We start from the raw sequence: 23957 nt of genomic DNA, 5'->3' as shown, positions 1-23957 counted from the left end.
ATTAAATAAGTTGCCCCCTTCTGAAATTACTTCTAAAGCAAAAGAAGAAAAGGCTTTTCAGATGGTTTTTAGAGAAATAAATTATATTCCCTCAAGACTAGTAATATCTTTTTAATGTATTTGATGGGGTGTGGATGGAGCTCCCAAAGCAGACATGCCCTTTCTGTGCCTGATAAAAGCACACAAACAAATGAACAAAACAAGCAATTAACCAAGTAACTGAGAATCTATCAAGTACAAAGCTGAACACCTGATATTTTAGCTTCGACCACCTTCTCTTTTGGCTCGGAATGTCTGTGAGTGCCAACATCTCATTCTTCTCAGATGTCAGCAGCCTGTGCTTTGCCAGGTTTCCTGGAGAACACGTATAGCCATCCTTGTTTGACACAACTACTCACAGAAAACCAGTTCAGGACCATGTTGATTCTCTTCCTCCTGTCTGATATATTGTTTAATTATCTAGGGTACCACATGAGTTTGCTAGGGCTGCCATGACTGAATACCACAAGCTAGGTGGTTTAAACAACAAAACTTTGGGCGCCTGGGTGGCTCAGTCGTTAAGCGTCTGCCTTCAGCTCAGGTCATGATCACAGGGTCTTGGGATCGAGCCCCACATCAGGCTCCCTGCCCAGCCGGGAATCTGGTTCTCCCTCTTCCCCTCCCACTGCTCATACTCTCTCTCTCTCTCTCTCAAATAAATAAAATCTTGAAATAAAATCAAAAATAAATTTCTTGTCTCACAGCTCTGGAAGCCAGAAGTCCAGGATCAAGGTGTTGACAGAGTTATTAGTTCCTTCTCAAGGCTGTGAGGGACACTCTGTCCTATGCCTTCTAACTTCTGGTGGCCTTTGGTTTCCTTGGCTTGTAGATGTTAACACTCTGATCTCTGCTTTTATCTTCAGTGGCATTGTCCCTGTGTATGTGTCTTTGTGTCTGAATTTCCCTTTTTATAAGGATAGTGGTCATATTGGATTAGGACCCATCTGGGGACCTCATTTTAACTCGATTGACTCTGTAAAGGCCCCATCTCCAGATAAGTCTCCATTCTGAGATATACAGGTAAGGAATAGGCAGAGGTTAGGACACTAGTATATCTTTTTTGGGGGGGAAAAATACAATCCATAACAGTTCCCCAAATTTTTCAATGTGTTTTCAAAGCTGGCATTAGCATGAGATCCATCATTCATTTTTAAGTTCCCAAGACTACACAGTAGGTGTTATTTACAGCCAAGCACTAGCTATTTCTCTACTCAGCCCTTTAGCTCTAACTCTATGATAAGCCCCGACTGTGTTTTTTAGTAAAGTCTCAGCACTACAGCTCCGAGCCATTTGTGAGCTCCCCTCCTCCACAGCGCACGTTGGGTGGGTGGCTTGACTCATTTAGCAGCACACCTCTTTCTCAGCAGGCTCCCCGGAGATCTTAATCTTGAGTAATGGCACATGGGAGCAAGATGACTCCCAGGGAGGGCAATAAAAGACGTTGCTTGCCTGGTACAAAGAGTTCGAAATTACAAGGTAAGAGCCCAAAGTAATCATAGCAGACAGTGGTTTTGGAAACAACCCATCAAGATGAGCTCTGAGTGTGGCATTGTGTCCTGCATTTATATCATCTGCAGGGCTTGACAGCTCCTAAGGAGATAAACACAGTTGGAAGGTGTGTTGGAAGAAGCATGGGGCAGAGTACAAAATAGCACTGCTTGTTCCAGCGTGACTGCTAGAAAAGGCAACTTTGGTTTTGGCCCCCCAAAGTTGGTAGATAATTAACACTCTCCTGCTGGGCACAATGTGCCCTGGTGCTAAAGAATCACATTCCTGGGCTAATTGGAAGCTTCTGGGTCTACTGGGTAAGGAAAGCACGTGGGGATGAAAGATAGGTGTTCTGGAAAACACATAAATTGCTCCCAGACCCAGGTCTCCATGAATGAAGTTTTGAGTTGCCATTTGGGAATGGGACCAGTACTTGCAGATCATCTGCTTTTTTGAGATTAAAATCTGGAATTTTATTTTCTTTCCTTTTTTTATTTTATTTTTTTTCTTTCTTTCCTTTTTTAAAAAGATTTTATTTATTTATCATGAGAGACAGAGAGAGTAGAATCTGGAATTTTATTATGAAATCTGCTTATTTTTTTAAATGTTGGCTACTAATTGAGTTTTTGTGTTTCGTCTGTTTGAAGATTGAGCAAGCCTGGGTGCCTGGGTGGCTCAGTCAGTTAGGCATCTGACTCTTGATTTTGTCTTGGATCATGACTTCGAGACCCATGTCAGGCTCCCTGCTGGTAATGAAGCCTGCTTGAGATTCTCCCTCTCATTCCCCTGCCCCCATAAAAGAAGGAAAGAAAAGAAAGGGAAAGAAAGAAGAAAGAAAGAAAGAAAGAAAGAAAGAAAGAAAGAAAGAAAGAAAGAAAGAAAGAAAGAAAGAAAGAAGAAAGAAAGAAAGAAAGAGAAGAAAGAAAGAGAGAAGAAAGAAGAAGAAAGAAGAGAAGAAAGAAAGAAAGAAAAGAAAAGAAAGAAAGAAGAAAGAAAGAAATTAAGAAAGAAAGAAGAAAGAAAAGAAAGAAAGAAAGAAAGAGAGAGATTGAACAGACCAAAGAATTCATGTTTGAGGGTCAAATTTAGTCCTGAGGCTGCCACTTTGGAATCTCTGTTCTAGAATAACCCTCAGGTTTTTGTTCTTTGTTTTTTGTTTTTGTTTTGTTTTTTTTTTTTTAACCCTCAGTTTTGAAAGCTCAAAATCTAAAATGTTTCGACTAAACAACAAGCTATTATTTACCACTGTTTTATTCTTTTAGGTTGAGCAAATTCACACAGTAAATAAGGTTATTTAATACTTGTAATTTATGAATTCTAAAAAATACATATGTGTCCCTCTGTTAACCTTAGGAAATCTAAATCTTAAAAAAAAAAAAAATCTAGCAATAAACCAGTGGGACGTATGGGTATCCACAGTATCTTCTAGATATGTGCCTGCAAGTCCTTCACCCAAGCGGCTGCTCACCTCATAGCTTCCCACAGCCAGGTGTGTGCCCCTGTGCTCCACAAGAACAGTAGAAACCACAGGCCCCCAAGCCCTGTGTTGTTGTTGTTGTTATTATTATTATCAGCATCATTATTATAAAGTGATAATAAGAACCTCCAGTTGCCAGTTGTCTTCTCTCTATTGTGCACGGGGTTAAGACTATTGCCTCATGTAATCTTCACAGCAGCCTTGAAAGGTTAATATTAACTTCCATTTCCAGAGGAGAAAGCTGAGGTGTAGTCACTATGCTGTGTGCAGTTAATTAATAATGGCAGGTTGGGGGAGTTCACCTTACTTCTTATAGGTTTTTTTTTTTTAAGATTTTATTTATTTATTAGAGACAGAGAGAGAGGCAGAAACACAGGCAGAGGGAGAAGCAGGCTCCATGCAGGGAGCCTGACGTGGGACTCGATCCCAGGACTCCAGGATCACACTCTGGGCTGAAGGGGGCGCTAAACCGCTAAGCCACCAGGGCTGCCCTTTCTTACAAGTTTTTTTTTTTATATATATAAATTTATTTTTTATTGGTGTTCAATTTGCCAACATATAGAAAAACACCCAGGGTTCATCCCATCAAGTGCCTCCCTCAGTCCCCATCACCCAGTCACCCCCACCCCCCGCCCACCTCCCCTTCCACCACCCCTAGTTCGTTTCCCAGAGTTAGGAATCTCTCATGTTCTGTCTCCCTTTCTGATATTTCCCACTCATTTTTATTCCTTTCCCCTTTATTCCCTTTCACTATTTTTTATATTCCCCAAATGAACGAGACCATACACTGTTTGTCCTTCTCCGATTGACTTACTTCACTCGGCATAATACCCTCCAGGTCCATCCACGTCGAAGCAAATGGTGGGTATTTTTATAGCTCTTGAGCTTCACAGTTCAACGTAGGGGTGGAGGGCATACACCTACATACTTTTAAATGCATGTAAAGTTGTGAATTCTAACTTCCCTGTGGACATTATAAGCATTTCAAGTAAAAAAAAAGAAAAAAATTGGAGAAATTGAAGAGAAAGAAAAAAATCAAAGACCTTCCTGCCATGTAGCTGTCTACTCTGACATTCCCTAGAAAGAAAAACCCGAAGGGAGGAACACCTGCTGCTTGAGGACAGTTGGCATCAGCCAGGGCCTCTTTCATGGATCAGCTCTCAAAACCCAGGCTGCCCGAGGCACGTAGCACAGCAGGACGAACCGGACAGGGCCTAAAGCCCCTTCACACACAAGAAGGCAGAAGTACTGTAGTTAACCAGGCAAGTCACTCCCCCAGCCTGCCCTTGCCAGGCTCCAAAGGAAGGTGACCTCAACCCGCAGGGGAACATGCTCTCAGCTGCGCGGTCTCCTGGGCTGACAGGCATCTCCTGTTTCTCAGAAGAGCTGATTTCACAGCTATCAGGCATCAGGGAGGGATTATGCTTGACTGGAACAAAACGAAGGGGGGTCTTTATACAGCCATATTATTTCCTACACAGTGGAAATTGAAAATAGGACCTGAGAAGGCAAGAAACATAAGCTAAAAAATGCCTAACCTCACAGAAGAATTTTCCCATTCCATATTTTTGTTTGTTTTTTGGTGAAATAGTCACTTAATAAATGTGTATTGAGTGATCACTGTGTCCCAAGAACAATCCTGGAATTCAGTTATGATTCAGAAACAGTTCTTGCCTTTGGGTAGCTTTTCAGAAATTGAGTTTGTGGTCAGGTCAAGAGGTGAAATCAGCAGATGGCCACCTGTTCTGTGTGTCGCACTAGATTTCATGAGGCTATGAAATAAATCGGATTCTTACTCTGCCACTGACTTGCAGCCTTTTAAGCAAGTCCCTCCCTGAGTCTCAGGTTCCTCTCCTGTGGAGGGTGGAATCATAATTCCGGCCTCGTTAGGTCTCACGGGGCGGTTGTGAGTACCACACACAAGAATGGCTCTGAGCCCTTTGAGATCTGTCAAGAAGTATGCAATCCCCATCCTCAAAAACCTGCTTCAAGGTCAGGAAGAGAAGATAGACAGATGTGAAACAGCCAGTGAAGGCCTCTGGATGGTTTATATCCTAGTGCAATATATTTGGTGGCTGACTTGAAACTGGAAAGAAAAGGTAAACATGGAGCTGTCTGCTAAAAGTATAGATTTTTCAAAACATCTAGAAATTGTTATGTAGTAACTACATATGATTTGCAGCTGCTGAGACTGAGGAAGTAGATTCTTTAGCGTGATTCCTGAGGGAGAACCATCCTGTTAGGATTCCTCTGAAGACACTCCAGCTGCCTGTGCTTTTTTGCCATGCCCCGTAGAATGTGGAGGGCACATGGGGGGAAGGGGAACCAGCTGTGACCCCTCATATCAGCACCATGCTACAGGACTCACCCTTTGGAAAGGGGATCTCTCTACCTTTGATTAACTACCCACCTTTAAATCTCAGAATAGGGGGACACCTGGGTGGGTCAGTGGTTGAGCATCTGCCTTTGGCCCAGGACGTGATCCCAGAATCGCAGGATCAAGTCCCGCATTGGGCTCCCTGCATGGAGCCTGCTTCTCTCTCTGCCTCTCTTTCTCTCTCTCTCTCTCTCTGCCTTTCATGGATAAATAAATAAAAACCTTTAAAAAATTAAAAATTAAAGAATTTTTTTTTTTAAATCTCAGAAGAGGTCCCAGATCTGTGTTGATGTGTGGGTGTGATAGTTGTCCGGCTTAATTTAATGTGATTGCACCTGACACAGGCAAGTGGAAATGGAGCCTTTGTGCCTGGGTGAGACTACATTGGTTATACTGAGTGTTTTCTAAATATAAAGGGGAAGGTTTTTTATAACTAACTTAGTAGATTCCAGAAAATGTATAAATATTTGATGTAATCGAACAGCATTCCAACCCTAGAAAAGATAATATTCCTATCTCTTGAGTAGGTGTCTGGTATGCATCATTGTACTCTCTGTGAATTCACTGTCCCGTGTTCAAAGCCCAGGGAGACTTCAGTTTTACTGTGTTGTGGTTTGTATCTTCAGTTTGCAGAGAGTAAGTGGGCGGTTCTGAGCCCCATGTGGTCTCGAGGAGATAGATATTTCCATGGAAAACTAGAGGAGGGGGGCAGCCCGGGTGGCTCAGCGGTTTAGCGCCACCTTCGGCCTAGGGCGTGCCCGGGAGCCCCAGGATCGAGTCCCATGTTGGGCTCCCTGCATGGAGCCTGCTTCTCCCCTTGCCTGTGTCTTTACCTGTGTCTCTACCTGTGTCTCTGCCTCTCTCTCTCTGTGTGTGTCTCATGAATAAATAAATAAAATCTTTAAAAAAAAGAAAACTAGAGGAGCATGGAAACCAGATGTAAAGAGGGGAGAAAACAAGTTTGGCGGGCACAGTTCTGTTTCCAGCTCACCTGCTGTGAACCTGAGTGTGAGAGGGATTCCCCGGCTGGCTCAGTGGTTGAGTGTCAGCCTTTGGCTCAGGTCGTGATCCTGGGATCCTCGGATGGAGTCCCGCATCGGGCTCCCCGCAGGGAGCTCCCTTCTCCTTCTCTGCCTGTGTCTCTGTGTCTCTCGTGAATAGATGAACCCGTGCGTGAGGGCCGGCACCTCTAGTCCCACGAAACTCACAGCTGTGTCTCTTTTCCAGTGTTCCGTGTCCTGCGGTGGTGGAGTGCGGATCCGCAGCGTCACGTGTGCCAAGAACCATGATGAACCTTGCGATGTGACCAGGAAACCCAACAGCCGAGCCCTCTGTGGGCTCCAGCAGTGCCCGTCCAGCCGCAGAGTCCTGAAGCCCAACAAAGGCGCGATTTCCAGTGGGACAAAGCCGTCGGCATCCAAGCCGGAGCCCCCGAAGGCCACCCCGGAGCCCATCCCGGAGCCCATCCCAAAGGCCACCCCAAAGCCCATCCCGGAGCCCATCCCGAAGGCCACCCCGGAGCCCATCCCAGAGCCCATCCCGAAGGTCACCCCGAAGGCCACCCCCGAGCCCATCCCGGAGCCCATCCCCAAGGTCACCCCGGAGCCCAGCCCGGAGCCCACCCCGGAGCCCAGCCCAGAGCCCACCCCGGAGCCCAGCCCGGAGCCCAGCCCGAAGGTCATCCCGGAGCCCACCCCAGAGCCCAGCCCGGAGCCCAGCCCGGAGCCCAGCCCGGAGCCCACCCCGGAGCCCAGCCCGGAGCCCATCCCGAAGGTCACCCCGGAGCCCACCCCGGAGCCCAGCCCGGAGCCCAGCCCGAAGCCCACCCCGGAGCCCAGCCCGGAGCCCATCCCGAAGGTCACCCCGAAGGTCACCCCAGAGCCCATCCCGAAGGTCACCCCGGAGCCCACCCCGGAGCCCACCCTGGAGCCCGTCCCTCCGACTCCTCGCAGCCCCGGGTCGCCGTCCACACCGCCGGGGCCCGAGTCCCTGAGCACGAGCGCCCGGGCGGCGCGCATCCCGCCTCCCCCCACGGCCCCCGGGGGCGCCCGGCCCCCCCTCGCGTCCCGCCCGAGCATCCAGCCGCGCGAGGCGAGCGTCCCCGCCTGGGACCCGGGTCCCACCTCCGAGGGAGACTTTCCCGCCGCGACGGTGGGCGGTTCCCGTTGGCCGCGGCCCGGCGCGCCTGCGTGGGGGCAGGTGACCCCCGCCTACGGCCCCGGGGCCAAAGAGGCAGGAGGGGACGCTCACAGCGGCTCCGGGGAAGGCGGCGAACAGTCTGAGAACAGAAGTGAAAACCACTCGGTCGCCTGGACCCAAACCCGAGCTCCCGCAGAGGATGCTCCGGGGGCGCCGGGGGCGGAGATGCCCCTTGGGGCGCCCCCAACGCCGTCCCTCGGGGCGGCGTCCCCGCGGGCCCCGTCCGGCCCCGACCCAGGGCCCGCTCCGCCGCCAGCCGAGGCGCCGGGCCCCGGGAGGCCAGCGCGCCCCCCCGCGCCCCGCGCAGGCCCCGGGCCAGCGGCCCCCCGCAGCGCCCCCCCGCCGCGGAGCCCCGGGCCCGGCCTGGCCGAGGCCGACGCGGAGGCCCTGATCGCCGAGGGCTTCTTGCTCAACGCGTCCGGTTACCAGCGGCTCCTGCAGGGCGGCGGCTCCGCGCACTGGATTGCGGGGAACTGGAGTGAGGTAGGGGCCCCCGCGGGGACACGGCCCGGCAGGCGGGGTCCTCACCCAGAGGGAGGCGGTGAGATGAAGGGAGGGCAGCAGTGACCCGAGCCGGGAGGGTTGGGCGAGTCCCGCTGCCGACCCCAGGGCGGCCGAGCGGGTGTAGACCACCGCCCGCGCTCCTGCAGCGGCCGAGCCGCCCAGAGGGCCCGCGGGGGCATCGCGCTCAGAAAGCCGACGTCGGCAAAAAATTAGAGAGGAAGACAAACCCTAAGAGACTCCTCTGAGTCTGGGGAGCAAAGGGTTGCAGAAGGCGGAGGTGGGTGGGGGCATGGGGTGACTGGGTGACGGGCACCAAGGAGGGCACATGAGGGATGGGATGAGCACTGGGTGGTATGCTGTATGTTGGCAAGTTGAATTTGTTTTTTTATTTTTTTTTAAGATTTTTTTTATGTATTCATGAGAGGCACACACACACAGAGAGAGAGAGAGAGAGAGAGAGAGAGAGAGAGAGAGAGGAGAGGCAGAGACACAGGCAGAGGGAGAAGCAGGAAGGAGCCCGATGCGGGATTCGATTCCAGGACCCCGGGATCGCGCCCACAGAGGAAGGCAGATGCGCAGCTGCTGAGCCACCCAGGCGTGCTGGGAAACTGAATTTAAGTGAAAATTAAAAAGAAAGAGAAGGGAAAGGAAAGGAAAGGAAAGGAAAGGAAAGGAAAGGAAAGGAAAGGAAAGGAAAGGAAAGGAAAGGAAAGGAAAAAGGAAAGGAAAAGGAAAGGAAAGGAAAGGAAAGGAAAGGAAAGGAAAGGAAAGGAAAGGAAAGGAAAGGAAAGGAAAGGAAAGGAAGAAAAGAAAAGAGAAGTGAAGAGAAGAGAAGAGAAAGAGAAAGAAAAGAGAAAAGAAAGAAAAGAGAAAAGAAAGCTGATGTTGGGACTCTGGTTTAGAACTGTGAGGTAATCCTAACTAGAGTGGAAATTGAAGGTACAGTTCCTTAAAGGCATTCTCTAGTTCGGTGTTATCAGCGGTTTTCTTTGCTCTTTGGTCTGTTTGAGTGCTTGCATGAAAAAAAAAATCGTTCTGGCTCATTAAAAGAATTAGAATATGAAGGAAGAAGAAAATAAATATGACGACAGAATGTTGGCCCCGGGGTTCAAGCTTCAGAAATTTGGCTAGATACTTGTTTTTCCATTTCTAGAACTAATTAGTATCCTTTTGAGGCTTCAAAATCGTTTTCACCCATTTGAATTTTGAATGCACAGTCTATGAACTTGTTAAAATAATTTGACGACTCAAAAGAGGACTTTGTGGCAAAATAACCACATGTTCAAAGTAGTCAGCATCTTTATGACAATCCATGGCTCCTCTCCCTGGCCAAAGAGAAGTGAAATATTTGCAGCTAATATGACTACAGTACATTTAATTTATAAGGCATATTGATTTCCAAACCACTTTCATATCTAGCCTTTTATTTTCTCCTTTTGACAACCCTGAGGAGCAGATAAGGTCTCATTTACGCCAGTTTGCAAATGGAAGATAAAGTTGTGGCAGTCAAGTGACTTGCCTAAGGACACAACTGTCAGTTGGATGATGACCCTTCTAACTTGACTCTACTCAATTTGTAAAAAATGCATTATCTGTGCATAAAGCAAAGTGGACCTGAAAACCAAACCAAAGTAAAAGTATATGTTAGTTCTGATGATTGTGGAGGCCAGAAGTTAGTTCACTGATACCTGATTTATCTCAAATGTCATCATTTGACTTTGATAGACATAAACTGTCTTGTGAAATACATCATGGCTCACTAAGAATTTGGCAACCCCAGTAAAGCCTCTGAGAGCTGTTAATTCCAGGTTGTTTGACCAGAAAAAGGGAATTGGTCCAGATTGCAGTTTCTCAGAGCAGCAAAGGATATTATTAGAACAGAGTGCGACATTTAGCAGAAATTCCCTTTATGATAGGGTTTGGTGCCCGCCCCCTTTATGCATCTTTTGAGACCAAATGTTTAGTACACAGAATTGTCAGAGAGGATCCGGAGTCAGAATGAAAACTTTGGCTTTCCCACTGTCCTGTGATTTTTATATTGTCCATTTCTGAAGCTGTTTCTTTCTCTCCCCACTGAGATCAGTCTTCCCCAAGCCCTCTATAAAGACCCAAACAGTTTATCAAGTCAGTGTCAGCTCATCAAACTCTGATATCTCCTCTTTATTTCCTGGTTAGTTTAGGGCCAGTGGTTTCCAACCTAATGGTGAGAGGCACTTGGAGAAGACTGGGATGCTTTTGTTTGTTACGGCGATGGGGGCAGGGGGCTGCCACCAACATTTGGTATCCGAGAGCCAAAGATAATGAAAACCCTGTGACATTCAGGGAGGTCTCTTATAAGGAAGAATTGTCCAGTCCAAAATGCCAGTGGTGCCCCAGTAGTCAAGAAAGGAGGACCCTCAGTTACTGCTCTTGGCTCCTCGCTGGCCTGCGCACCTCCAGTCTCTCCCCTGGGCAATGCTTTCACACACCATCACGAGAGATGAGAGATGTAAGACTGCCAAATTAGTCTTCAAAGGAATTTGCTAATCATTCCAAACTCCTGCTCACAAACTGTTTACTGTTTCTTCATTAATCAGATAAATCAACTCTGACATCCAATAGCCTTTACGACGTTACGTAACGCAGCGTTGAGAACCTTGAGAATGATGGTGAACATCATTAGCTTCCCCAGATCCAAACTGCTCGGTTTCCCCAGCCTCCTGTCCCACTCAGCACCGTGCCGCTGTTTGCATTGTTCCCTCTGCCTCGAATTTTCTTACCCATCTCCTCTACCCTTGTGAATCCCGCCTTGATCTTCAGGAGCGAGCTTTGAGTTGCTTCTTCCAGAAAGCCTCTCCTGATCCTTAAGATTAGAAGTAATTTCTAAAGTTCCTTATCATTTGATCCAAAGCTGTGCTCACAGTGTCTTCCTACTTTCTGTCCTGTGTGGAAGGGCTGCTCATGCTCCCAATTGTACACAACATGTTCTTCTGATTATGATTTCAAAAATTAGAGAATGGATATAAAGACTAAGGTAACACTATAAATAGACAAAAAGTTTTGAAACCAGACTTTCTGGGCTGGAAACCTGGCCTGGCCACCAACTGTATATGTCCTCACATACTGTCTAACGAGGACACTGACAATGCCCAACTCAAAGATCATTAGGGGATAAAAGGAGTAACTATGTGTAAGGTACTTGGGAGAGTATGGGGCACAGAGGGAGCACCCTGGAAGTATTTGCTGTGGTATCTATTTACAAAACAGAAAACCTAGGCGCTGCACAGTGTGCATGGATGTGGCTCTTATGAGGTCAGAAAATCACCTCTCATTGAATCGCCCCATTATCCAGGCAGATGCCCCGGGCCGGGCCGTCATTTATGTGTAAGCTGTGTGGTTGTGTAAGCGGAAGTGACAGTATGATTTTCTATAGCCACTCATGGCAATTCTCATGAGTTTCGGATGCAGCCCTTCTTGTTAGATCTAGTTCTGAACATCCCGAAATCTGCTCCTTGACCTAGAAAATCAACTGCCACGAGATCACTAGCTGTAATGAGGGTGAAGGTTTCCAGGACAAAGTGAAGTCCCTCCACTTCCTCGGGGTCCTCCTTTCCTGTCTGATCCCCTACTCCCACTTTGAAACTAATACAAGTGACAGCTGATGGAATTCCATCTCACTTCTACTGTGTTCCATGCTCTCCCCCTGTCAGCTTTACCTTGGCACTGTTGTTTGCTGCCTTAGCAGAAGCTGTCAAAAAGGAATTAAATTGTTTCCTCATGAGATCTGAATCTGGCAGGACTAAAGTCAGAGCCCCAGAGACAACGCACATTTATTTGCCACATAAATATGGCACAAAGAATCATAGACATCACTTGAGCCTTACCATGTTATCACTAGCCTGGGAATTCGGTCTCACTAGGTCCTTTCCTGGGTTGGAGCAAATAGATTTTTCTATCTCTGGGCCCCCATATCTGGAAAGTGGGATTCACTATCCTGACCTCAGCGCTCTGTTGTCTTTAATAGGCAACATTTGTAGAGTCCTGACCATGTGCATGAATCCCTGTGGTCCTGAATAACATCAGGAGTTTTACGGGTTAGGGAGTTAGGAACCTCCAAAAGATAGCACAGTTAACCAACTGCAGAACTATAATTGTACCCTGAGTCTCAGAAGGTTAGAGAAAATGTAGGAAAGGTGTCTGTTATACCTGTTATGTAGCTGTATCCGTTGCTGACTGCTACAGTAACGCTAGATGACAATCACCACCAGACCCCAGAGTTCTTGAGTCTGTGGTCAGCTGGGAGGTTCTGCTGATTGGGGCCCAACTTAGCCGATCTTAGCTTGGCTTGCCGTGCATGGGCTGCAGGGCCGGCTGCAGGCTGCCTGGTTTAGGGTGGCCTCGGCTGGGTCCTCGGTTCTATTTCACGTGATCTCTCATCGTCCAGCAGGCTAGCCCAGTTTCATTGTCATGGCAGAGAAAGGAGTCCAAGAAAGAGAATTGAAACTAGTAGGTCCTCTTGAGAACTGGCACATCCTCCACTGCATCTTACTGACCAAAGAAAATAAGAACAGCCTGGATTTAAGAGCCGGGGCCATGTATCCCACTGCTTGACGAGAAGAGCTGCAAAGTCCCACTGCAGAGAGAGCGCATGGCCTGTCTGGTGTGGGCCACTAGGGCAAACAACCTATGACAGTGGTCCGTGCTCTCCAGGGTTACCACCTCTACCACACATCCACATAGTGCAGCACAACAGAGCAAGTGCTGGGGACTTAGGTACACACCAAATCCTAAAGATCTTTAAGCAGGAGGAGGCATTACCTCCATAAATGCGCCAGTCACTTGGAAAAATGATGACCTAGGTTGTTTCCTACTCTTCCCTATGATTCTACAGTAAAGTCATCTACCGAGAGTCTGTGTCTCGTTATGCATGTGTCCAACACAAGAACTTGTACAAAGTGACACACGAAGTTATATGGAGAATGAAATTGCAGCAAGAGAAATATGGTTTTTATTTATAATGCATCAAAAGGAGCTTTCAAAGATATCATAGATGGGGGATCCCTGGTAGCTCAGCGGTTTAGCGCCTGCCTTCGGCCCGGGGCATGATCCTGGGGTCCCAGGATCGGGTCCCACATCACGCTCCCTGAATAGGGCCTGCTTCTCCCTCTGCCTGTGTCTCTCATGAATAAATACATAAAACCTTAAAAAAAAAGATGTCATAGATGGAATTTCTGCACTTTTTTTAATAAACCCAGAGCTGTGTTTCTTATGTGTACCAATAGCCCCTCTTTCTGAGGGTGGGCAGGGGAGAAAGGATGCAAGAAAAATCATCCATATGAAAGAACTGAGCACCTAGAGTAAAGGAAATTGAGAGGGTGTAGTTCTCAACATGACCCCATGGTAAGCCTGAGGTCGTCGAGAATTACAAAGAAAGAACAACATAATATGAGGAACGGGCTTACGTTACCAGCAGAGCAGGTGGTAAAAAGCACCGTGTTGTAACATCCGTCTACCCCCAAGCATGGTCTGAGGACCCACAGTGTCAGCACAATCTCCACCCCAGACCTACTGACTCAGAATCTGCATGTAGCAAGGTGCCCAGGTGACGCACATGGACACTAAAATCCCAGAGGAACTGCGACAGCAGACGGTGTCCGGCACTATGGAGGCAGAGAGCCCCAGGCTTACTCCTTTGTCCAGGCAGCTCTCCAAGCTTCAGGGGCTTCTTCTGCCAGTGACAGTATCAGTCTAACCACGGTTTGTCACAGAGAGGAGCAAGTGACATGATGTGACGGCAGTGTTCTAACAGGCAGATGCATGGACCTGATGTCCCCTAAGAAGGGGTCCCATTGGTACAAAACTCGACAGGCGGTTTGCCTGCAGCCCTCAGACATTCACACCAGGATAATTTTAAAGAGCAGCAAATTTCCCCTGGCCTCGGCTTTTGCTGTCACGTGCTGATTGGGGTTCTCATCACTGGCTGTATATTAGAATCACCTGGGGCATTTCTGTTTCTACCAATGCCTAAACCCTACCCAGGGAAATTCAGGGCGAGACCCCAGCGCTGGTAGGCTTTTTTTTTTTTTTTTTTTTAATGCTCTGCGAGCAATTTCAGTCTGACAGCTCCTGATTGCAGGGCCTCGCGGGGTATGTCTGAGAAAGTGGCCCTCAGCCTCTGTCCTCTCTGTGCCCCTCCCCCACCACAGTGCTCCACCACCTGTGGCCTGGGGGCCTACTGGAGAAGCGTGCAATGTAGCACCCACGTGGACTCTGACTGCGCCACCATCCAGAAGCCTGACCCCGCTAAGAGATGCCACCTCCGTCCCTGTGCCAGCTGGCAAGTGGGGAACTGGAGCAAGGTAAGTGACCTGGCTCAGCAGTGTTCTAGAGCCAGATAACCTTTTCTAAGGTGTGTCTCCTCCCTTCCTCCCTTGCTGCCCCCTCTGCCTTTTTCTCTATACACCTGTGGATGAGTAAATCACCGGTATCACCATAGGCCCAATCGAAGTTACACCATAGTCTTAGAACACGTACAGTTTTTATTAACCCAAGTGTTTGGTTTTTTTTTTAAAGAATTGGTCATGAGTTGTTTTTTTTTTTTTTTTAAGATTTTTAAAATCTATTTATCCATGAGAGACACACAGAGAGAGAGAGAGTGAGGCAGAGACACAGGCAGAGGGAGAAGCAGGCTCCATGCAGGGAGCCCGATACGGGACCCGATTCCGGGTCTCCAGGATCACGCCCTGGGCTGAAGTTGGCGCTAAACCGCTGGCCCCCCCCCTGGGCTGACCAACCCACATGTTTTTACCTGCCTATAAACTCTCCCCTTCTCAGATAAACTGGAATAAGAAGTTAAATTAGTATGATTAATTGCTTGTCCAACATGCAACATTATTTCTAAATTATTTAAGTGTAGCATTATACTTAAAACTATACATCATCACCTGTATCACTAGGTCATGACTCAGCACCTGCTCACTAAGCAAATTTTTTTTTTAAGATTTTATTTATTTATTCATGAGAGACACAGAGAGAGAGGCAGAGACCTAGAGGGAGAAGCAGGCTCCCTGCAGGGAGCCTGAGGCAGGACTCGATCCCAGGATCCCGGAATTATGGGCTGTGCCAAAGGCAGACATTAAACCACTGAACCACCCGGGTGACCTGAAAGTGTATTTTTTAATCTGCCAGACCCAAAATGAAATGAAAGCTGAAATGTAAGGAAAAAATTGGTCTTTCAAAGCATATTTCCTGTGCTGATCTTTTGGAAGTGTGATTTTACTGTCTCTGCTCATCTGGCTGTGGTTACTCATTTTCTGTGCTGTCTATATGGTCCCGTGTGAAAGACTGTATCAGGTTTTTGGATGTATCAGCCTTGCTGCTTGAGGTACTAGCCAGCCCTAACCTGGCCTGGGGCTGAGCCTGGGGCTGTGGGATATACCCAGCCTATAGGACATCTGTCAGTGGTGGGGTTGACAACTGATGGGCAGGAGGAGGTGGCACCTCTTGCCGCCTTCTGTTTGCCAAGCGCACCCCAACTAGGATGCCCTTTGGGACCCCCTTCTCTCTGGGCAGCCAGTTTCTCTTGACAGCTGAGACACAGAAGGGAAAAGAAAGAGCTACCCAGAAGTTTGGAGAGGCTGGTGACCTTTGTAGATGTTAGCTCTGGCGGCCAGTATCGAGCTCCTACTCCCAGATGAGCAGGACCACCAGATGTCTCACTGGACATCCCTGGTTCTTTATCTGCTTTAGGCTCCTCCTCCCAAAGTAAGGGTCCGATTCTGGAGAAGGGAGGGACAGTAGGGTTACTCCCTGAAAAGATTACCATGCATCCCTTTGATACCTGCCGCGCTTCCTTTCTTCTGCTTTCACACCATTTTTCTTTCAGGAAGGAATGCTGGTTCTTTCTTCTTTTTTCTTCCAACTTGTAACAGACTCAAGATCCAACAAAGACTAAGTGCTTTGCTACAAATTCTCTTCACATCCAGAAGAGCCTCAAGAGACCTTTTACATTCCTGACTTGGCCAAATGTTAACTAGTCCTAGAGTTCCACTTGGCTATCTCTGGGAACAATCCTCTCCTTGGAAACTGCACAGCTCAAAGAAAGGGCAGATGTGTGAAATCACTCACACTTTTGAAAAGGACACAGTTTAACCAACTGATAGTCAACTGCCCTGACTTCTGAGTTTCTATTATTATGGGTACTTGCCTTCCATTTTTCCCAGGCATATTAACAACTTAGACTTTATCTGAAATTTTGATGATTAAGTGTAACTCCTTTTTAACTACTACATTATTGACCAGCTCATATGGATGTCTGAAGGCCAGATCATGCACTAGGAGAGATTTGAGGGCCTTCTTCGTTTCACTGTTCTATTAGGACTTTGAAACTCACTCGGAGGCAAACTTTCAAAACCTAGAGTGGGAAAGTAGGCCCTTTGCTTGTCTATAAATATCCAGAGGGTTTAGATTCTGTGGTGTTGATGGTTTACCTTCTCATAGATACTTTCTCATGGGGAAGAATTCTAATTTTCCTTTGAATCTTCTGCATTATCCCCCAATCCCCACCCCCAATCCAAAGATGCTTTAGTTCTTTTTTTTTTTTTTTTTTGATGCTTTAGTTCTCATAGGACTGTGGGTCTGCCACAGACCACCCCGAGCCTGCGGTAGCAGGGTTACTCACCAGCAATCCCCTACCTGTGTGATGACTTTCTGTGTTGTGGTTGTTTTACTGGCCTTTGTCCCCAGCACCACGTGGGTCCCTGATGCACCTGCTGTGGACGTGCTCCAGTGTATGTGACAGTAGAATAGGGCCTCTATCTTCATACGTCTACCTTTACCATGTCTAGAAGTGGTCTTTCAGAATGGCTTGCTTCCACTTCATGCATCAGTCTGAAGCAAATTCAAGGTCATAGTCCTTAGGATTGTGCCAGAGGATACTTGGGAAGACAGTTCTGCAGAACTGAGTCCTATAAGCAATGCCGGGTGGTAGATAGGGCACATCTGGGTTGGCAACCCCGTTCTGTCATGACCAGCATATGACATTGATCCATTCACCTGAGGAACTTTGTTTCTCTCACCTCTGAGAAATAAAGTGGATCATACTGCCTCTACTTACCTTATAGAGTTATTAAAAGGATCAAAAAGGAAAATTTTAGTGAAACCACTTTGTAAATGGTAAAAGATTGTTCAGATGAAACCCTGAGCAAACTTCGAGCTCCAGATAAAAGTTAGGACTGGCTCTTAGGTACTTACTAACCACTGGCTTCCTGGACTCGGTGTGGAAAGCTTGTGGACAGGTGACAGTGGAGAAAATCCTGTCGACAGAAGGACTGGCTCAAGCAGGTGTCCACCCCAGACAAGGTGCTCAAAGTGGCCATGAACTTTGGAAAATCTGACTTACCTTACGGCCTGGCACTTGCCAGATACTAACATGTGCCCAGCATTACACAAGAGCTTTAGATCATCGATTCCATTATCATCCAGCACAGGATCTTCTTTATTTATTTTTTTTTTGATGGAGCTTTTGTTTTTAATTGGAAAATTTCTATTTTGGACAAAATGAAACAAAATTAAGGTCTAAAATATTGCAGTAATTGTGATTTCAAATGAGTCATGAATAGAGACAATCAACTTAATAAGTTTTATCTTGTAAAATATCTCTCAAAGAAATTCTTAATGGACAACGCACATACACATATATAAATTAATATTAATTACCACTTAAAATTTTGTATGATTGCAATCAATACCTTTAGAGTGAATATATTTTCAGTGATAAATAACATGGCTCATAGAAAAAAAGGCAAAGAAATTTGTTACCAATTTTAAATTTATTAACCATAATATACTCTTTAGAAAAATACTGAAGGCATTTCTAGGAAAAAAGAAAAGTAAAACTATTGAAAGAACTGTATTTTTTTCTTCAAAATGCTGATGACATAGTATTAGGACCAGGTTTGCTGAGTAACATCAAGCATAAGAAAATGTACCAATATAAATATGTTTTATAGGATTCAGTGTACATGGATATATGCAATTTTTATTTATAGAAATATTTTTATTTTCAAAAATTGTTTCTGAATAGAACTATTTGATAAGTGTTGGCTCATCTGATTGGATTGAGATTTATCATGACTATGCTGAAAGGAAACTCCTCAACTTGGGTCACATGATTAGGGTAACTGTATAATTTGTCTTGCACACTAGGATACATTAGAGAGTAAAAGGAGTTGTTAAATTTGTAAGGACCTTCTTTATAATTCCCACTGAGGAAATGAAAGCTCGGGGTGTTTAAATCACTGATGCTTGATCACACAGCTGTTACCAAACGCTCCCAGTTTTAAGAAACCATCCATTGGGGGACACATCATCAATTTAATGACAACTTTTCAGAAAGAAAGGTAACGCTACACAATAAATATGTACATCAGTTGTAAGACACATGCCAGTTTCAGGACATTAAAATTTGTATGAGGAACAAAAAGGGAGAGTCGTCATGCAAGAAATTCAGGAAATGACAAAATGAGTTTGACAAGCCTTCTGTTGGGTTTGACACCAAAGCGATGCATCATCCACAGCTCCACTCACCACCGGTGGAACATCCTGATGCCTGCATTTTCTGAAGTTTTGTAAACTGGCGATTTGACAGCCCCTTTATTTGCTTTCTGAGAATGAGCACTTCCCTTTTCATAGTTAAGTCTAATAGATCTTGATTATTGCTGAAACGAATCAGAAACATTTTAGCATTTTTTCTTGGAATGTTCTGTCTTCCAACCTAGGGAACATTGCAATTTTATTTTAGCAGTAATTGACTTTTGCTGGAAAGTGAGAGAAAGTGGCAGCCTTTTCTTGTGGTCTTGGGTTTCAAATATTTGCTAAAATATTTGTATCTATTGCTAGTCTTTTTGTCTTATTCTACTTCTTGCCTTTGTGTTTATCAGATTTTATAGATGTCAATGGCGGTGATATATTTTTTTTAGATCTGAGTTTGTAGAAAGGAATTTAATAGAGAAAGAGCCCCTTTCTTGCTAAATACAGACCCTCCCTAACTTTGACATATAACATGTTCCCAGGAACTATATTAAAGTCCAATGTGCAAAAGTTAAAACACAGCATATCATAAGGGACCCTCTGTCCCCAGCAAGCCAAAATTGAGTAGCAGGAAGGTCATTATATATTGGAAATCACTGCATTTATTTTATTCTTGATATAACTTGTTATATGTCTGATCTGTTACCCTCTCTTGACACCTTTGAGGGTTTTAGATTAAGGGATCCCTAAATAGAGGAATGACAATGAAATAGAAGCATTTAGGACCACAGGAAGCATGAACCCAAGACCATTCTGGTGAGGACTAACGTCCAGACCAGGAGGCTCTCCACAACGGCCCCTGCCATCTGTCTGTCTATCCGTACTCTTTGCCCTAGCATTCTAGCCAGCTTGCTTTTCTCAAGTGAGCCTTCTTGTTTCATAATGCTGTGCCTCTGTATATGCCATTCTGTCCATTTGGAATGTCCCCCACCCTATTTTGCCAGCTGAGTGAGCATCTACTTATCCTATATGTTTCAGCTCAAACGTTGGCTCCTTTAATTTAGACCTTTCCTGACCTTCCCAGGTGAAATTGCCTACCTCCTCCATTGTGCCCTCACTAGATCATGAATAGTTTATGATGTAATCTTTACATATATATTAGGTATATAATCTTCATTCCTTCTACTCATTTATGTAACTCTCTCCTCCTGTTAGATTGGAATATAGAGCTTGGAACTTAGCAAGTGCCCAATAACTGAGAGAAAGGGAAGTGGGGTTGTGATGGGGGAAGAGATAGAAGGATGAATTTTTGGTGCTGTTCAACTTACAGTTTTTGGAATGAACCATTTAATCATAAGGGTATTAAGAATCTGTTCAGCATAAGGAAATGAACAGAAAAGAATTTTTTTTGTATCCCAATTTAGTATTTGGTTCAACTTGGAAAGCAAAAAAGTATTCTGAAGTCAAAATAGAATACAAATGCAGTGATGCCATACTTTATACCACTCCAGAATGTTGGGATAGTTTCATCCTCTAGTTCATCCTCCTTTCCACACCAATGGAGAAATAGAGGCTGAGAGATGAGAAAGGATTCATCCGCACTCAGGTAGCCACTTGCTGTCAGTCACACCTGAGTGCAGTCTACTGACCTCCCAACTATATGCTCAAGAATTTCACTGTACTTGACTGAACACTCTGTGTGAGTCCAATGTGGAAAATGTATCAGGATGGCTTCCCAAATCAAAAACTACACAAGGGAGAATTGAGATTTCATTTTATCTCTACCAGTGGTTCCCGTAAGCTAAGGGTATTTTTCATTTAACTTGATCTGGTCTGCAGATCACACTAGTTGAACTCAGGTGGTAACTGGAAAATGGGCCTATTTGGTCACAGTAGGGGATTGGCCAGGGTTTCTGCTCTCATTAGTCTGGCTCCTGTCCTCAGCCTGGTCCACAGGTTCCAGGTTAGGAAAACATGAATCCAGTGACTCTCCTCTAGGGCAGTAAGAAAATGAATATAATAATTGGCATTCAGCAGACAAGGCAAAACAGCATTTGGAGTGGGGTGGTTAATTATCCTGCCAATTCTCTCTTGCTAGCTGAACCAGAGGCTGTTTTGAAAAATGGAATGGAAATATCATAGATTTAATGAGTGTCTTCCCTTATTATTTATTTCAGCATATTAATAAAGTTCATTTCTCATTGAATGTGAACACTTTAACAAAAGGGGAATGCTAGCTTGAAAATTAAATTTTGGAGCTGAAGATTGCAGCAACAGATGAAAAATAGGAAAATAAAATCCCATTTCATACTTAGGTCTTGTAAAATTCCCTTGTCCTAATAAAGAGCCCATTTGCTTTACCACAGGCTATTTCCCAGGAATCTGTTTGGCAAACAAGTGGGTGCTTTGAATGGAAATTATGCTTCCTCATTTGTTCTGTGGCTGATTTCAAACAGTTACTTTTTCCTTTGTGTACTTACTACAAGGCAGAAAAGTAAGGTTTTTAAATTTGTTTTTGGGGGGGCAAGATGATGTTTGGCGAGTATCATTTATTTCTAAGAAACTAAACATTCAATTTATGGAAGTGTTAGAGCATCGGTTTGTCCCTTGTCACGTGGGCCAGCATCTTTCTATGTTACAGCCCAAGGGTTGAAGTCAGGTGGCTTGGTACAATCTGCAAGTGGCGGAAGCAGGGGGAACTGTACTTCAGGGTGTACCTCTATGGAAAGTTTTGAGGAATTTTCATTCACTATCCAAAACCCTGTGATTATGACTACTCCACTATAGCCAGAAAGAGCATAATTTTTCACTATATATAGAGGGAGCCAAACATACCTACAGCAAAGGGCACACTTTCCTTCTGGCGCATTCTCTCAGTCAAAATTGAGAACCCAGTTCTCATACTTCCACACCTGTGTTTTCTGACATAGGCAGGCCCATCTTTGGATGCAGCTTCAGTGACACCCTCTCGAGGAACCGTGAGGGAAACAGTTCACTTGAGCTGGACTTAACCCTTCTTCATGACTGGAAGCCTGGAATTTCATGGTTCTCTGCAAACGCTTGTGGAATTCAGGGGATTGAAAGCCTAACACCAGGGACTCAGATATCCCCTTTTGTCTCCCTCTCCATCCAGTGCTCCAGAAACTGCAGCGGGGGCTTCCAGATCCGGGAGATTCAGTGCGTGGACAGCCGGGATCACCAGAGCCTGAGGCCATTTCACTGCCAGTTCCTGGCTGGCATTCCTCCCCCACTGAGCAGGAGCTGTAACGTGGAGCCCTGTGAGGAGTGGCAGGTGGAGCCCTGGAGCCAGGTATGGCCTCCAAATACATCATCCTCACAACTAGGCAAATGTAAATTGCTGTGTTACCTTGTGAGTCTAGAAGTCAGGGAAGACCACATGTGCATCATGACAATGACTGGCCTCTTCAGGGGCCCACCACTGTAAGGAGGAAGCCTAACGGGCCACCTTGAAGACTATGTTGTGTGCTTGCAGCTGTGACAATTCAGTGTTTTATCACAATCCAGTCTCCAAATGGATATACTGGGGAACTGGGGTCCATGATGGGGAAATGTACACGGACCACTCTGATAAGAACCAGTTAGGGTCTCACATGTCTCGGCTAGGCCTCTGCAGTTGAGCTGGGGGTCATGGCCAGATCCTTTCCACACACAGTGCATTTTAGAGTTCCACCTCTCAGTTAAATGCCCAGGTCACTGTTTACGCAAATAGAAGGAAGTGTGTTTGTGCCTGTGTGTGTGTCCTCTGGTTTGTAAGAGCCCAGGCTCTGCTAGGTCTTGGTCCTACTTCAGCACATGAAAACAAAGTGACTGCTCTTCGGTGAAGTATGATAATCTCGTTTGCCACTAGGCAAATACCTCAACAGCTCCAAAAAAATCCTCCCACCCATATCCATGCGTGGTAGAAAGAAGAGAAAAAAAGGAACCCAGCCTATTTTGAGTATGTCTATGGGCTAGGCATTTTGCCTACAATATTTGGCTTAATGCTCACAACAACCCGAATGGTAGGCTTTATTAATTCCATTGTATTGGTGAAGAAATTGAAATCTAGAGATTAAGAAACTTACATGAGTTCACACAACTAGAAAATAAATGGTGGAATATTAGTTTAAGCCTAAGGCAGACTGCAGTGCTTTTGTTCTTTCTAACATAGGAATCGGCCCAATAGGCATTGAACAAAAAGTGAACTGAGGAGGAAGAGTGAATCGATAACTCTCTGAGGGGGAACTAAACCTTCCACATGCCCTGGAAAGGAAGGTGGTGAACCACAACTATTGGACACAGAGTAGTGTCAAAGCTTACAGAAGACTGAGCCCCCTAGAGCTACTTCCTGTCTACAGGGTCAAGAAGCCATGCTGATTCCTGAGGCTCCGGGCCAATACCTGGTGATTTCTGGGGTAGCAGCCACACTGTCCCTTCTGTCTCCTCCTTACCTGCTTAGCTCTAGAGCACATGAAGTTCCTGCTATTCCCATGCTCTGGACTTAGGCCTCCAAGTCCTCCATGTATGATGAACCTGGTGACAGTTTTCAGAATCCAGGAATTTGCAGAGGAGCCTTGTCAGAGAAATGCCTTCTGTAGGTTTTTAAAGATGAACAATCAGATCTGTTTTATGATTATGAAAATGATATATTCTGGGAACCCCAATCAGGAGCTGTTTCCTGAAGGGCTCCGACCCCCCTCCTCTCTGAAGTGGTACTCTGTTCTAAGCAAACCACACAGTTTAGAAGACTTCCCTCTGAGGGAGCAGAGGAAATGGAAAATGCAAAAATCACTCAAGTATTTCTCTGGAGCTTTTGAGGGTATGGACACCCTTAGGTGCTTTTCCTGACCACTCAAGATGCTGCTTTTCCTATACACACTATCTAACAGACTGCCATCATGAGAATACTGAGGGCCCCTTTGGCATGTCAGCCAGCCCAGACTCCCAGCATGGAAGATGCATTTCAGCTGTCGGAATGTCTCAAACTTTAGCACACTTCAGAATCACCTGGAGTTTGTCAATACACAGATGGCTGGACCCCATCCCCCAAAGTGTCCAGTTTGAAGGTCTGGGGTGAGGCCTGAATTTTGCATTTTTAACAAGCACCCAGAAGATGCTGTGGTTGCCAGTCCGGAGACCAAACTTGGAGAATCACTAGTGTACACTTTCTTCACCTCCTTTCCTAGAGATTACATAGTCAGGTGGCCCTGAATTTGTGCATGAGTGTAGGCATAGTGATCTCAAATGGGGGCTCCCTTTCCTTCATTCCTCATATAGGGTTAAAAACATATAGAATAAATGGGAAAAATCCACATTGACCCTCAAACTTGGAATATTGTGAAGTCAATAGATTAGTTCTTTTAT

At 45.8% G+C, this 23957-nt stretch overlaps 1 protein-coding gene across 1 annotated transcript in view; it reads left to right on the top strand.

Moving 5' to 3' along the window:
- The window catches only part of ADAMTS12 (ADAM metallopeptidase with thrombospondin type 1 motif 12), a 304749-nt gene that overhangs the window by 260772 nt on the left and 20020 nt on the right, over positions 1-23957 (top strand). Inside the window, exons 19-21 of the mRNA XM_055325268.1 lie at positions 6609-8063; positions 14270-14422; positions 21727-21903. Coding sequence (XP_055181243.1) covers positions 6609-8063; positions 14270-14422; positions 21727-21903 — 1785 coding nt within the window. The remainder of the gene's footprint in view (positions 1-6608; positions 8064-14269; positions 14423-21726; positions 21904-23957) is intronic.

This window comes from Nyctereutes procyonoides, unplaced genomic scaffold (genome assembly GCF_905146905.1).
Source record: "Nyctereutes procyonoides isolate TBG_1078 unplaced genomic scaffold, NYPRO_anot_genome, whole genome shotgun sequence".
Classification (NCBI taxonomy): domain Eukaryota; kingdom Metazoa; phylum Chordata; class Mammalia; order Carnivora; family Canidae; genus Nyctereutes; species Nyctereutes procyonoides.
Note: the sequence above shows the minus strand (reverse complement) of the source record. Positions and strands in the feature narration are given on the sequence as shown.